At 41.4% G+C, this 12,462-nt stretch overlaps 1 protein-coding gene across 1 annotated transcript in view; it reads left to right on the forward strand.

Moving 5' to 3' along the window:
- The window catches only part of LOC133539928 (melanocortin receptor 5-like), a 57,501-nt gene that overhangs the window by 4,531 nt on the left and 40,508 nt on the right, over nt 1-12,462 (forward strand). Inside the window, exon 2 of the mRNA XM_061882287.1 lies at nt 11,549-11,765. Within this exon, the coding sequence (XP_061738271.1) occupies nt 11,586-11,765 (180 nt within the window). The 5' untranslated portion in view covers nt 11,549-11,585. The remainder of the gene's footprint in view (nt 1-11,548; nt 11,766-12,462) is intronic.

A 12,462-nucleotide genomic window follows, 5' to 3' on the forward strand; every position in this document is an offset into this window, starting at 1 on the left:
CAACAACACCAAAGAACGCCGTGAGATGGACTGATGCAAAGCGGAAAAGTGTTTTGTGGTCTGACGAGTCCACATTTCAAATTATATTTGGAAACTGTGGACGTGGTGTCCTCCGGAACAAAGAGGAAAATAACCATCCTGATTGTTATATGCGCAAACTTCAAAAGCCAGCATCTGTGATGGTATGGGGGTGTGTTAGTGCCCAAGGCATGGGTAACTTACACATCTGTGAAGGCACCATTAATGCTGAATGATCCATACAGGTTTTGGAGCAACATATGTTGTCATCCAAGCAACGTTATCATGGACGCCCCTGCTTGTTTCAGCAAGACAATGCCAAGCCACGTGTTACGACAGCGTGGTTTCGTAGTAAAAGAGTGCGGGTATTTTCCTGGCCCACCTGCAGTCAAGACCTGTCTCCCATTGAAAATTTGTGGCGCATTATGAAGCGTAAAATACGACAGCGGAGACCCCGGACTGTTGAACGACTAAAACTCTACATAAATCAAGAATGAGAAAGAGTTCCACTTTCAAAACTTCAACAATTAGTTTCCTCGGTTCCCAAACGTTTATTGAGTGTTGTTAAAAGAAAAAGTGATTGTACAGAGGCGGAGTCGACGGTCCGACGTGCCCTGCCCAAGATGGCGGCAAGGAGGTGGAGAATGCGGCTGAGCGGAGAGCCGGGGCGTGCCGGGAGTGATGCTATGAGCGAGATCAGGTGCGTGGCTTGCACACCGGCACACAATCATCTTATCTCCTCTGGCTGTATAAAAGTGGAGAAGGAGGAGGTATCATGGCAGAATTAGTTGGAGAGCCAGCAACGACGAACGAAGAGCAACAGAAAGCGAGCCACAGACGAAGACAGCGACGACGCGGCCGACTGAAAGCGACCGAGGAGGGAGCAGGAGAGGAGTAGCGGAAAAGCGTCCCGACCCGAAGACAATGCTTGTGTTATTTGAAAAAATAAATAAGAGTCAAACCTGCTCAACAATGTCCTTCCTGAATGGTCCGTGGAACCCGCACGACGACGGCAAGCAACTGTCACATTTGGCGCCCGACGCGGAAGGACTATCGGAGGCGAGGGAGGACGATATTTTCTGGGCACTGTTTGGCGCGTTCACCGAGCTGGCAGCTAGCAGCCCGCAGCGGCTCGAGGAGTCCCGCCAACAAGTGCGGCTCCTGCAGGTACTGGCAGACCAGGTGGGGGGAGGCGGCGAGTGCCCCCTCAAAGAAGAGGACAGCAATGAGGTCTGGGCTGAAGCGTCGCACCTGGAGGGCTGTGCTGGTGGGGCTGCAGTGGCGTCTGCAGGCCAGCAGGATGAGTTGTCGGCTAAAGAGAGGATGAGCTCGCCTCGGTGAAAGAGGTGGTGATAGTGGAAGGAAAAGAAGAAGAAGATGAATCAGTTGATGATGAAGAAGAAGAAGATGAATCAGTTGATGCTGATGAAGAAGAAGATAAATCAGTTGATGAGGAGGAAGAAGAAGATGAATCAGTTGATGATGAAGAAGAAGAAGATGAATTAGTTGATGATAAAGAAGAAGAAGATGAATCAGTTGATGATGAAGAAGAAAAAGAAGAAGATGAGGAATCAGTTGATGTTGGAGAAAAAGAAGAAGAAGAGGAAGAAGAAGAAGAAGAAGAGGAAGAAGATGATGAATCAGTTGATGATGAAGAAGACAAAGAAAAAGTCAAAGAGGACGAAGAAAAGGACAAAGAAGGAAAAGACAAGGAAACAGACAAAGATGAAATGCAAGAAGAAAATGAAGAGAAAACAGGTGGCAGAAGTAATTGGAGAGCCTGCAACAACGAACGAAGAGCAACAGAGAGCGAGCCGCAGACGAAGACAGCGATGACATGGCCGACTGAAAGCGAGCGAGTAGCGAGCAGGAGAGGAGGAGCTGAAAAGCGACCCAACCCGAAGACAAAGCTTGTGTCATTTGAAAAAATAAACAAGAGTCAAACCTGCTCAGCAATGTCCTTCCTAAATAGTCCGGGTAACCCGCACGACGACGGAAAGCAACTGTCACAGTGATGTAACACAGGGGTGAACATGCCCTTTCCCAACTACTTTGGCACATGTTGCAGCCATGAAATTCTAAGTTCATTATTATTTGCAAAAAATAAAATAAAGTTTTTGAGTTTGAAAATCAAATATCTTGTTTTTGTAGTGCGTTCAATTGAATACGGGTTGAAAAGGATTTGCAAATCATTGTATTCGGTTTATATTTACATCTAACACAATTTCCCAACTCATATGGAAACAGGGTTTGTAACTACATTACCCAGAAGGCTTAGCGGGAGAGCAGAATAATGCGAAGAATAGCGTTAGAGAAGTTACAAGATGGTAGAAATGTTCATGTGCTGAGTGAGCGATAAACATTTCCTGTGTTGCTGAAAGCTCTTCTCGTCTGCTTGAAGTACTCAAAACACTTGTCAGCCATGTTGTAGTTTTTATCCTCCATAGCGAGGCTACTGACGGATATAAATTAGAACTATACGCTACTTTGTATTAGAAATAGCAACAGCGGAGGATGCATGTGCACATACGAGCCAGTCTGCCTCACAACAAGAGGATAGAGAAAAACATGGAGATGATTTACTACAACGTCGGACTACAACGGAGGATGCGTGTGCATGTACGAGCCATTCTGCCCTACAACCAGAGGATGAGGAAAAAGAAGGAGCTTATTGATTACAACGTCGGACTACAAAGGCGGTTGCAGCTGCTGCTGAAGTGATGTTTTTGTGGAAACTTCCAGAAAACATGCTCACACACTCGAAGGGTTGATTTTATTTGGCCATTGTCACATTTTTGCAGAATAGGACTCGGAACAAATTTGATTTAGGTCTTTTGTGAGCAGAGAAGAGCCATGACGGAGCCTTCTTGTGCTCGCCACTATCTAACTGACCATGTCATCCATGTCATGGGGTCTTTGACTTGATGAGTACTGTATGTATGTACATATGTATGTATATAGATTCATATTACGTCCTGGGTTGTATCCTTGTGGAAAGCAAAGCAGTTAGTTTATTTTACGCTAAAACTCGCTTCCTTGCAGTCACTTAAAAATAAACCGGATCTGATCTTTAAAAAAAGCAACTTATTGGAATCCATTGATACACTTCTGTTATGCTCCTTATTTAGCTGCTACCATACAGGCGTACTCGTGTCCGTCACGTGATCAGCATTCAGATGATGGCACATGACCTGTTCTTTTGTAACGGCAGTTGTTATAGTCATGAAAAAAATAGGAGAAAATAATCATGTCATTGAAAATCTCAATATATTACATATGTTACAAACAAATGTAATATTTTGGACTGTAATTATTACTATAATGCACGCCTATTCAGACAATACAACATTTTTATCACACGTTTTCAGTAATAACGCTAAACAAAGTCTCAGTAATTGTAGAAATTGAATTAAATGCTTGTTACAAACACCTAACTTAACCCATGGTAATGTTCAGGTGTGTTCCGTACACGTTTGTGCTTGACTAGGAACACATCAAGTTCTGAAGTGACATTTAGAACTGGTTGTCATCTGACGGTTATGTGACGGTCATGTGACGGTCATGTGACTATCCCAGGATATTCTCCAAAATGGTCAGGTAAGCTTGCTCATTTCTAAAAGCTAATTTTCTTACCGTTAAAGTTCAATTCTAATCAATTAATGCTTATTTATGCTGTCATATTTTACAATTCAACTGTTATTTCTATAGTCTTTCAAACTACAAAAGAGGAAGTGTTACCAAATGCTACTAATTTACAAATGTTATTGCTAATGCTAACAAAATGCTAATTAGACCCTGTATACATTTTACGGGTTAAATTTTTATTTTTTGTATTTGTTGTTTGGGCTTCACGGTGGCAGAGGGGTTAGTGCGTCTGCCTCACAATACGAAGGTCCTGCAGTCCTGGGTTCAAATCCGGGCTCGGGAATCTTTCTGTGTGGAGTTTGCATGTTCTCCCCGTGAATGCGTGGGTTCCCTCCGGGTACTCCGGCTTCCTCCCACCTCCAAAGACATGCACCTGGGGATAGGTTGATTGGCAACACTAAATTGGCCCTAGTGTGTGAATGTGAGTGTGAATGTTGTCTGTCTATCTGTGTTGGCCCTGTGATGAGGTGGCTACTTGTCCAGGGTGTACCCCGCCTTCTGCCCGATTGTAGCTGAGATAGGCGCCAGCGCCCCCCGCGACCCCGTAAGGGAGAAAGCGGTAGAAAATGGATGGATGGATATTTGTTGTTTGTTCAATCAATCAATCAATCAATCAATCAATCAATGATTATTTATATAGCCCTAAATCACTAGTGCCTCAAAGGGCTGCACAAACCACAACACAAACCACTACGACATCCTTGGTAGGGCCAACATAAGGGCAAGGAAAACTCACACCCAGTGGGACGTCGGTGACAATGATGACTGAGAAACCTTGGAGAGGACCGCATATGTGGGCAACCCTCCAGGTGACCGAAAGCAATGGATGTCGAGCGGGTCTAACATGATACAGTGAAAGTTCAATCCGTAGTGGATCCAACACAGCCGCGAGAGTCCAGTCCAAAGCGGATCCAACACAGCAGCGAGAGTCCCGTCCACAGTGGAGCCAACAGGAAACCTTCCTAAGCTGAGGCGGATCAGCAGCACAGAGATGTCCCCAGCCGATACACAGGCGAGCGGTCCATCCTGGGTCCCAACTCTGGACAGCCAGTACTTCATTCATGGCCATCGGACCGGACCCCCTCCACAAGGGAGAGTGGGACAGAGGAGAAAAAGAAAAGAAACGGCAGATCAACTGGTCTAAAAAGGGGGTCTATTTAAAGCAGGGGTGTCAAACTAATTTTAGACCAGGGGCCACACAGAGAAAAATCTGCTACCAAGTGGGCCGGACTGGTAAAATCACGGCACAATAACTTAAAAATATAAGTTTGATTGTTTTCTTTGTTTAAAAACAGAACAAGTACATTCTGGGGGTTTGTCCAAGGAAATGTGTTTTCAGTACAAGTAGTCTAAGAGCAGAAATTCAGTCGACAGAGGACCTGTGAGGAAAGGCTCATTAGGACGTTAGTGTTACGCACTTTCATGTATCCAAACATCCCAAAAAAGTCGCTAGACTTGTCACTATTAGCTTTTGAAAAAGAAAGTCGCTAAGAGGAGTTGGAAAGACTATAGATTTAGTGGGAAAGTCGCTAAGTTGACAGCACTGCGCTAAAGTGTGTGAAAATTAAAGACGCAAAGACCCGCCTTACGTTGCTTTTCATTGGTTTACAATGCAAGGTTGGTTAGATGTAGGTACAATAATTTTTGTATTTGGTCTGTGATTGGTTCCTTTGGTCAAACAATCAGTTACTCGAACTATGGCAAGCTATAAGGAAAAAATTAAATATAGAGTAGTGCCGAGGCACAGTAGTGTGTTCAAGTATTTGAGACATGAAAACAGGCTAAATTAAACATAAATTGGAGAATTTTGCTGCAGAATAACAAAAGGGAGAAACCTTCACTCAAAGATTTAAATCCTTTTTAGCGTTTCTTCACTGACACTCGAGTGCTATTATTAGAACAATGTTTGGGGAAACTTCTCAAACAAAATATGGCAGATGTAATGACTGAGTGGATGCATCGACAAGAACACAGCAATGGTCAGTTTAAATGATTTATTAAACTTAACAAAAGCAGGCTATGAACAAAAATACTGGAGCTAACATCCAAAATAAACCAAGGGCGTAGCATAAAAGCTAGGAATAAAAAAACAGACCAACTAAGACTGGCACGAAGGCACACAAAAAGGAAAAACAATTCATCAGCGTGAGAGCTTGAATAAAACAAAGGCTTGTCGTGAAAAGCTAGCGAGAATATACGTACGTGAAGTCAGTGGATACTGTTGCTCAAAGACAAATTATGAACCCAGACTGAACAAAGAAAAGAGGAAGGCTTATATAGGGAGTAATCGTAGAAAACGAGGAGCACGTGAAATCAATGTGTAACCAAGGTGACTGACTAAACAGGAAGTAAGCTGGTCAGATGGAGAATGAGACAATGGAACAATAAACAATATGTGAAGAACCGAGTAACGGATCGCGACAGCGGAGGTCTTTTGTGTTGTTTTTTGGGCCGATAAAAAGAAAAATGCACAATTGATATTTTTGTGTGATCTCCTCGACCAGTCATGAGTGGAGTGTTGTTGCCCTCAGGGAAGATTTTCAAAGGTGGCCTCAGCTGAGGATAGAATGTGAACAAATCTTTTCTTCTTCTATCATCCTTCTGACAAAACTCATCCTGTTTTAGCGTGTCCAAATGACATAAAGTCCCTGTCACGAGTACTACAAAGTCCCCGCTGTTACTACTCAACCACTACGGGAAGGCACAAATAATAATAACAAACAAAATATGTTTCCAACTAAAAAAACAAAACGATGTGAAGACACACTTTTTCTCTGTTTGACTGGACAAATGTAACATTTTGTTGAACAATCGACACATTTCCTGGAGAACGTTAAAAATCATTGAAGGATTTTGCTTTTAATTTGTTGATGACGAATATAATCAGAACTAGAACTCGCAATTCCAACAATAATTGTGTGCGCAAGCCGCTGAACCACCGATACACGCGGGCAGAACTGAAATACTTGAATGTCCATGGCGAGTGGAGCATGTGGATGATGGAACGGCTCGAATCGGCTGAGAAATGTGGGATATGGAGAGGTTTGTATACTACCCATTTATTTTCAAAATAAATGGGTAGTGTACAAATTTCCTTGAAATTCTTGGAAAAAACAGAATGCCTTTGAGAAATCCGAACAGTGGTGTGTGTGTGTGTGGATGGTTGAAAGGTCGGAATCGGTTTAAAATATGGCATGACATTTTGAGAATTTAGACCAGGGGTCGGGAACCTTTTTGGCTGAGAGAGCCAATAAGCCGAATATTTTAAAATGTATTTACATAAGAGCCATATAACATATTTTTAACACCGAACACAACGAAAAATGTGCATTTTTAATTAAGACCAACATTTCTAGACTCTAATAGGTTTCTTATTCTTTGTAATAACGTTGTTATTCTGAAGCTAACTTAGGAGGGGGCGTGGCTTGCGGGTATGCAGCAAAGCGGGGTGTTCTCGAAATCAGCGACAGGTGTGTAAATGGCCCACCTGGGCCTTGTTGAAGAACCCCCAAGAGGGCTAGCCCTAGACTAACCAATAATAAATCAATTATTTTTTACCCTTAAGGCAACTTCTTGAACAGGTGCGGTAGAAAAAAGGATGGATGGATTCAAATGCATGAGCATTTTTATATTTTTAACGTTATTTTTAACACTGTGATTACAAGTGGAATTATTCATTACTTATTGTGTTAAGTAGTGTCAGCTCAGGTTCATCCAAGAGCCAGATGCAGTCAACAAAAGAGCCACATCTGGCTCTAAAGCCGTAGGTTCCCTACCCCTGATTTAGACCATTGTAGAACTGTGAATACATCCATTCATTTGAATGTGAATTTCCTGGAAATTTGAGAGTTTCAGGAAGCTCAATTGGGCTTCACGGTGGCAGAGGGGTTAGTGCGTCTGCCTCACAATACAAAGGTCCTGCAGTCCTGGGTTCAATCCGAGGCTCGGGATCTTTTTGTGTGGAGTTTGCATGTTCTCCCCGTGAATGCGTGGGTTCCCTCCGGGTACTCCGGCTTCCTCCCACTTCCAAAGACATGCACCTGGGGATAGGTTGATTGGCAACACTAAATTGGCCCTAGTGTGTGAATGTGAGTGTGAATGTTGTCTGTCTATCTGTGTTGGCCTTGCGATGAGGTGGCGACTTGTCCAGGGTGTATACCGCCTTCCGCCCGATTGTAGCTGAGATATGCGCCAGCGCCCCCCGCAACCCCAAAAGGGAATAAGCGGTTGAAAATGGATGGATGGATGGAAGCTCAATTGTTTCAGATCATGGGTGTCACACTCTGGCCCAAGGGCCAAATATGGCCCGCCGTGTAATTTAATTTGGGCCTTGAGGCAATATCAATTTAGCATTAGAGCTGGCCCGCCGGTGTTATACAGCGTCAGTGCCGCTGTAGCACCGCATTCACCGCTAATACTCATACTTGCCAATCCTCCTAATTTTCCCGATAGACTCCTGAAGTTCAGTGCCCCTCCTGAAAATCTCCTGGGGCAACCATTCTCCCGAATTTCTACCGATTTTCACCTGGACAACTATATTGTGGGCGTGCATTTAAGGCACTGCCTTTAGCGTTTTCTACAACCTGTCGTCACGTCCGCTTTTTCTCCATATTAACAGCGTGTCACATAATATTTGTGGCTTTTACACACACACACACACACACACACACACACACACACACACACACACACACACACACGCACAGGTGAACGCAAGGCATACTTGGTCAACAGCCATACAGGTCACACTGAGGGTGGCCGTATAAACAACTTTAGCACTGTTACAAATATGCGCCACACTGTGAACCCACACCAAACAAGAATTACAAACACTGGTGAACATCCGCACCGTAACACAACAGAACAAATACCCAAAAACCCTTGCAGCACTAACTCTTCCAGGAAACTTCCAGCAAACTGACTAATAATTTATGTTTTATTCATGCATTTTCTCTTGCTACTTCAAGGCTTGAATGTTTGGTTCATTCATTATTGTTATTTTATTTTCAAATGTATTATTAGCCTGTGGAAAAAAATTGATATTTACCTCAGAAGATTGCAAATAGAAAAATAGACATAAAACTTTTATTTAAATTTTATTTGATATGCCATTGATATTATTTTTATTATTATTATTTGACACTGGATTTTGCATGTCACTAAAGTTATATAAGCCTTGCTTGTTCAAAATTTAATGCAAAACTTGTTTGGGTCCCTATTAAAAGGTTAATTTGTTCAACCTTGGCCCGCGGCTTTTTTCCGTTTAAAATTTTGGCCCACTCTGTATTTGAGTTTGACACCCCTGTTTTAGATGATATGAATGGATTGGTTTTGGCCCTGCAAAGAGGTGGCGACTTGTCCAGGGTGTACGACGCCTTCCGCCCGATTGTAGCTGAGATAGGCACCAGCGCCCGCCGCGGCCCCAAAGGGAATTAGCGGTAGGAAATGGATGGATGGATGGGTTAGTGTTGAGAATTTGTACAAAAAAAATTGTTTTTGTTGTCTCAACAGAGAGGAATGTTTTGAAGGTAGAACGGTTGTGGACTGTGAAAACTTTCCAGGATGAGGTGAAAATAGGGCTTTGGAAAAACGGAAATTCTGGGAATTCCTGGATTTTTTTTTTAAACTCGGAAAATTGTAGTTTGATTGTCCAAGGTGAGTTGAGTGTGTGGACGGTGGGACGGTTCGAATTGTTTGAGAAATGTGGGATATGGAATGGTTTGAATATTGCCCGTTTATTTTCAACGGGGGGAAATTCTTGGTTATTCCGAGTAATCAGGGAATTTCGGAAACTGGAAGCATGCTGGCTTGAATGCCCAGGGTGAGTAGAGTGTGTGGATGTTGGAACAGTTCGAATCGGATGAGAAATGCGTGATATGGAAAGGTTTGTTTACTACCCATTCATTGTCAACGGGGAGAAAATTACCGGATATTCCGGGAAAACCGGGAGTTTTAGGAAAGGGAAAACATGTTATGCGTTCGATATATGTGAAGAGTAGTGTGGGTGTATGGTTGAAAGGTAGGAGTCGGATAAAAAATTGCGCGCATTTTAGAGAATTGGGGGCATTGTAGAACTAAAAGTCATTTGAATGGGAATATCTTAGAAATTTGGGGGTTTCCGGAAAAACGATAATTTTTGAAAATGTAGGTAATACAACAATTGTCCTGAATGATATGAATGGGTTAGTGTTGGATTTTTTCGAAACAGTTGAAAAATGCTGATGCAGTAACTTTTTTCATTTTTATTTGGTATTTCAGAATTCCTGGAATTTGGGGAAAACTGCGAATTTTCACCGGAAAAAAAATGTTTTGACGGTGAAATTTTCAAAAACGGTTGAAATGGGTGCACTGTAAAAACAATTTTTAGGAATAGGTGAAAATAGGGCTTTGGAAAACCGGGAATTCTGGGAATTCCTGGAGTTTTTTTTAAACCTAGAAAACAGTATTTTAGTTGTCCGAAGTGAGTGGAGTGTGTGCATGGTGAAACGGTTCAAATCGGCTGAGAAATGTGGAAGTCCTTCAAGTTCGAAAATTGGCCCATTTATTTTCAATGGAAAAGATGACCTGTAAAACTAGGAATTATGGATAATCTAAGATTTTTTATATTTATTTGTTGTTGTTTTTGTTTTCGGGAGCTCACGATTCCCGATCGAGCCAAATGGTTTTGATATTTGAACGACACCCATTGGATGAAAACAGTTGACTGTGGCGCACGCTAAGATTTTGCTGTAGAAATTTTTTATTTTTTATTATTATTTTTTGTGTGAATGCCTGGACATTCACACATAAAATAATAATAAATAATAATAATAACAATAATAATAATAAAAACAAATAATAATAATAAATACATGAATTTTTGGTGTAGAGTCTTATATGTGAAGTGAAGTGAATTATATTTATATAGCGCTTTTCTCTAGTGACTCAAAACGCTTTACATAGTGAAACCCAATATATAAGTTACATTTAAAACAGTGTGGGTGGCACTGGGAGCAGGTGGGTAAAGTGTCTTGCCCAAGGACACAACGGCATTGACTGAAGCGAGAATCGAACCTGCATCCCTCAAGTTGCTGGCACGGCTGCTCTACCAACCGAGCTAAACCGGTGTGTCAAGACATTCAGACATATATTAAAAATAAAAATAATTATAATAATATTATTATTGCTAATAATAATAACAATAATATAATAATAATAACAATAATAATAATAACAATAATATAATAATAATAATAACAATAATAATAATAATAATCACACAATAATAATTATAATAAATAGATAGATGATTTTTTTGGTGTAAACTCATATTAATAGATTTATGTATATATACAGTATGCCATGAGGTGGCGACTTGTCCAGGGTATACCCCGCCTTCCGCCTGATTGTAGCTGAGATAGGCGCCAGCGCCCCCCGCGACCCCAAAAAAGGAATAAGCGGTAGGAAATGGATGGATGGATGGATATATACAGTATGTATATATATATATATATATATATATATATATATATATATATATATAGATATATATATATATATATGTATGTATACATTTTTTCTGTAACAATATGTTGAGAGGGAAATACGAGCAAGATCCAAGCACGAGGACTTCAGCTGGTCTTGAGGATGACGCCACAGTCACACATACACATTACTGCCAATTATGTCTTATTAACTTTTAAATTCTTCACAATGATACATTTGCAACCATTCCAGCATTAAACTAATCCAGGATGTTCTGATAATTCTCCACAGCCCATTTCACCTAATTGCACATTTTCCACACAACCTTTCAGAGGTCTTCAGCATTCACTCAACTTCGACACAAACCTTCTTCTCTTCTTCAGAAGTGCGATCTCAGTTTGACTTGAACTCTTTCTGCCAGCCTGCAATAGAATGTGCTGACATCGTAAGCAGCAGTGATGTGGACCAGAACACCAACCGGGATAAACGGGACCGCCGGGTACTCCTACCAGGAGGAGGTGTTCCTGGGCAACGGCACTCTGACCTACGTCCCCAACTCCAGCCTGCCTTCTCCGCTGCTGCCAGACAAGACCGGCAGCATCAAACCTGACTGTGAGCAAGTCCACATTGCCGTGGAGGTAAGCCCTAGTGAGGCGGCCATATTGGTATACATGAGGGCTGTGAACATTAACGAGTTTAGTCATGTGGATAATAGCAGAAAATGATCGTATTAGTCATGTACACACTTAGATTATCTGTGCAATTTATTTTGAGCGTACATGCTCTTTCATTTGAACCACTCTGCAGTCAGGGATCAGATCAATGCCTACATCAGTACAATGAGTGAAGAGACTCCAATGGGTGGTCTCGTTGGCACATATACCTCTAAAGTACATCCTGAAATCACTTTATATCAAATTAAATATTATATTTAAAATACTTCCTGTAAAAAACTTAGGTAAAACTATATATATGTAAAATACATCCTTTAAGAACTTTGGATAAAACAAAATATGATACAGTGGGGCAAAAAAGTATTTAGTCAGCCACCGATTGTGCAAGTTCTCCCACTTAAAATGATGACAAAGGTCTGTAATTTTCATCATAGGTACACTTCAACTGTGAGAGACGGAACGGCAAAAAAAAAAAAATGCAGGAATTCACATTGTAGGAATTTTATAGAATTTATTTGTAAATTATGGTGCAAAACAAGTATTTGGTCAACCATTCATAATTTCTTATTGATGGAAGGAGGTTTTGGCTCAAAATCTAACGATTTTTTGGCCCCATTCATTCTTTCCTTAACACGGATCAATCGTCCTGTCCCCTTAGCAG

Source organism: Nerophis ophidion, linkage group LG21, assembly GCF_033978795.1.
Source record: "Nerophis ophidion isolate RoL-2023_Sa linkage group LG21, RoL_Noph_v1.0, whole genome shotgun sequence".
NCBI classification, from domain to species: domain Eukaryota; kingdom Metazoa; phylum Chordata; class Actinopteri; order Syngnathiformes; family Syngnathidae; genus Nerophis; species Nerophis ophidion.